Raw genomic sequence first — 3,718 nt, forward strand, 5'->3', positions numbered from 1 at the left:
TCAGCTCCTTCCACTGTTTGGCTATTGTGGACAATGCTGCTGTGAACACTGGGGTGCATATGGCCTTTCTCTTCACTATGTCTGTATCATTTACCCCAGTAGTGAAAATCCTGGGTCATAAGGTAGCTCTATTTTTAACTTTTTGAGTGACATCCACAGTGTTTTCCAAAGTAGCTGTACCAACCTGCATTCCCAACAACAGTGTAAGAGGGATACTCTTCCTCCACATCCTCTTCAACATTTGTTGTTTCTTGCCTTTATATGAAAACACCTCTAATACATAAAGTTAATGGAATGCATTTAATATGTACACTCTGGTTTCTAAATGCACATTAAATCTTGGATAAGGAATATAGAAAAAATAGTAAGAACTGATTCAAAATATTTTTATATTTGCCATTGTTCTTAAACTTTAACAAGAAACTGCTTCATTTCTATGATATTTTTAATGAATCCACTCTCTCTCTATTGTCATTAGGCAGAGCCATGAGGAGTGGGAATGAGACAGAAACCACAGATTTCATTCTCCTTGGTATTTACCCTGAATTTAAACACATCACAGCCATGGTCTCCATCATTCTCCTGATCTACACGGCTGCCTTCATTGGCAACACTCTTCTGATCCTCCTCATTTGGTTGTATTCCCACCTCCACACCCCCATGTACTTCTTTCTCAGTCAGCTCTCTTTGATGGACTTAACATTGATCTCTAGCATTTTCCCCAAGATGATGGCCAACTTCTTCTCTGGATGGCGGAGGATATCATTCCTGGCTTGTGGGACTCAAATTTTCTTCTCCCTGAGTGTGGCCATTGCAGAATGCATCCTTATAACTCTCATGTGCTTTGATCGTTATGTGGCTATATGTGAACCTCTCCGATACCCAATCATTATCAACCCTAGGGTTTGCTTACAGATGATTGCCATGTCTTGGGCTGGAGGGGCACTTACTTCACTAGGCCACACTGCTTTTACCTTGCATTTTAATATCTGTAGCCCCAGACAGATTTCCCACTTCTTCTGTGAAGTCATGGCTGTGCTTAGGATCGTCTGTGAAGATATCTCAGCCTATGAGAAGGCAGTGGTCATAACAAGCATCCTTGTTCTGCTGCTGCCCTTATCTCTCATCTTGGCTTCCTATGTTGTCATCTTCCTTGCTGTACTCCGAATGAACTCCCCAGAAGGCAGGAACAAGGCTCTGGCCACCTGTTCCTCTCATCTCTGTGTGGTGGGTCTCTATTTTGGTCCAGGTATGTGCATCTACATGAGAACTGGTTCTGCCCATACTCCAAAGTTGAATCAGGGTCTCTTTCTGTTTGGAACTGTCCTCACTCCACTCCTAAACCCTCTTGCCTACAGTCTTAGAAACAGGGAAGTTCTAAGTGCACTGAAAATGTTAATGGGGGAGGTGTCAGTCCTCCATGTAAATGGCAGAAATCCCACTGTCACTCATAGGCAAAACAGAGATGTATCAGCAAAGGGGCATTTTGTCAGTTAAAACAAAATAATAACAATAATCCCTTCAAGATCCTGGGAAAGTCCACTCACTTTACTGAGTTTATCTGCAGAAAAGAAAAAAAAAAAGTTTGTTTCCTTTCTCCATCTTAAAATTTATTTCTGATCTTCCTATATGATGTGCTGATAATGGACAAGGAACTGTGGACATCAATTATCTTCATGATTCATACTTGATGGTAATGTGCACTTTAGCATTTCCAAAAGTTTCATGTTGATTCCATGAAAAAAGGTCAGTGTCTGCATCTCTAGAATGAAAAAACAAACAAACAAACAAACAAACAAAACACAAAAACACAAACAAACAAAGCACATAGATACCTCAGGATAATTCCCTCTAAAATTAATTAATGGGTATGATGATACATGAGGAATCAGATAAATTTAGCAGTGTTGCTCTGTTCTATCTATCTAACAGAACTATTAATTCCTCTTACTCCTGTAAAAAATAGTCTTCATTCAATGTAAGTGCTTCCAAAGAGTGTTTTCTGATTATGTGCATTAGAATTGTTTGCTGATGTCAAAAAATATACCACTGTTGTGCCCATCTCAGATTAGCAGAATTAGAATCTGTTAAAATGGGCTCAAGAATCTGACTGGCAGTCCGTTTAGTGATTGTCATGTTTACCAAGGTTTGTAAGCCACTGATCTAATTATTGACCTAATTTTCTAGACCTGCCTTGCAAAATAATTTCTGAGTGTTAAAGTTACCTGATCCCTTTGTAATGTATATAATAGAACAGTTCAAGGTGGCTAGCAAAAACTAATGCTCTTTTTTTTTTAAGACAGTAGAAAATAAACTTTATGTTTGGAATAGTTCATAATTTAAAACATTTGAGCACAGAGTAAACGGAAAGTAAAAATTAAAAAAAGACTCATATTTGTGATATAAAATATGAATGATAGAAAATATTTATAACACAATAAAATTTAAAGCAGGAGGCATTATAGGTGTTTCCAAAGTGTTGATATATTTCCAAAAAAATTGAAAATATACCATTGAGCTCCACATCGTGCTCTCTGCTCAGCAGGGAGCCCACTACTCCCTTGCTTCTGTGCATTCTCTCTCTATCAAATAAATAAAGAAATCAAATCTTTAAAAAAATAACTGAAGTAACATAAAAACAGTTTTCCAGTGAATAGGACACCCTCAGAAGGATCCCCAACAACTTAACAAGTCACCCTTTAAATATCTCAGAAGCCATCAATTGACATTGTATTACTGAGAAACAAAGCTGAGTTCTGGAAAACTTGCAATTTTATGTCAAATTTCAACTGTGTCAACAATATTAAACATGGCCCCTTCAGAATTCCTAGAGGAAAGGCTGAGGGAATCCTTGAAACTGAGTCAAAATACCACTTCACTGAAGAATAAAAATTATCTCTAAGCCATCTCAAATAAGAGGAGTGTCACATAATGGATACTAGCATGGGCTGTTACCACCATTTGGTGGTGCCACAGCACCCTGGTACTCCAAAAATACTCCACACATAAGACTGTGTTTGGAAGGTGACACTAGGAAAGAAGGGAGGTATACTCAATGAGAGAAGATAGTCCTAATTGAAGAGTTTCTGTTAACTAATATGTGTTCATAAAGCATGTTACTTATGTTTGACGGTTTTAATAAAGAGTTCTATTTTTATATGTAACTCATGGAAGTGAACATTTTAACCCTGTGAAATTCACAGCAGATAGTTTTCCAGATGGATCAGGAAAGCACTCATCTTGGACTTTCGACTATGTGTGTGTGACACCCTCTTGTTGGAGGAGCACCATTACGTAATGTGACTTAATCCTTTAAGGGAAATCATTAAAATAATTAAGTACATGATCATTCAGAAGAATTGTGATTCAATCCTAATTAAATTGTGGTCCTGGGGCGCCTGGGTGGCACAGTGGTTAAAGCGTCTGCCTTCGGCTCAGGGCGTGATCCTGGCGTTATGGGATCGAGCCCCACATCAGGCTCCTCTGCTATGAGCCTGCTTCTTCCTCTCCCACTCCCCCTGCCTGTGTTCCCTCTCTCGCTGGCTGTCTCTATCTCTGTCAAATAAATAAATAAAATCTTTAAAAATAAATAAATAAATAAATAAATAAATAAATAAATAAATTGTGGTCCTTTCCCTTATTTCCATTCTCATATTCATAATTTTAAATGTCTATCTTCTACTGTAACAGCTCTCCAAAATGCATATATTTTGTTGTA

At 38.0% G+C, this 3,718-nt stretch overlaps 1 protein-coding gene across 1 annotated transcript; it reads left to right on the forward strand.

The window, feature by feature from the left end:
* Positions 1-486: 486 nt before the first annotated feature.
* Positions 487-1,497, forward strand: LOC125282943 (olfactory receptor 2M4-like). Its single transcript, XM_048220774.2, has one exon. The coding sequence runs from the start codon at positions 487-489 to the stop codon at positions 1,495-1,497; it is 1,011 nt and encodes a 336-aa protein (XP_048076731.2).
* The last annotated feature ends 2,221 nt before the right edge of the window (positions 1,498-3,718 follow it).

This window comes from Ursus arctos, unplaced genomic scaffold, assembly GCF_023065955.2.
Source record: "Ursus arctos isolate Adak ecotype North America unplaced genomic scaffold, UrsArc2.0 scaffold_5, whole genome shotgun sequence".
NCBI lineage: Eukaryota > Metazoa > Chordata > Mammalia > Carnivora > Ursidae > Ursus > Ursus arctos.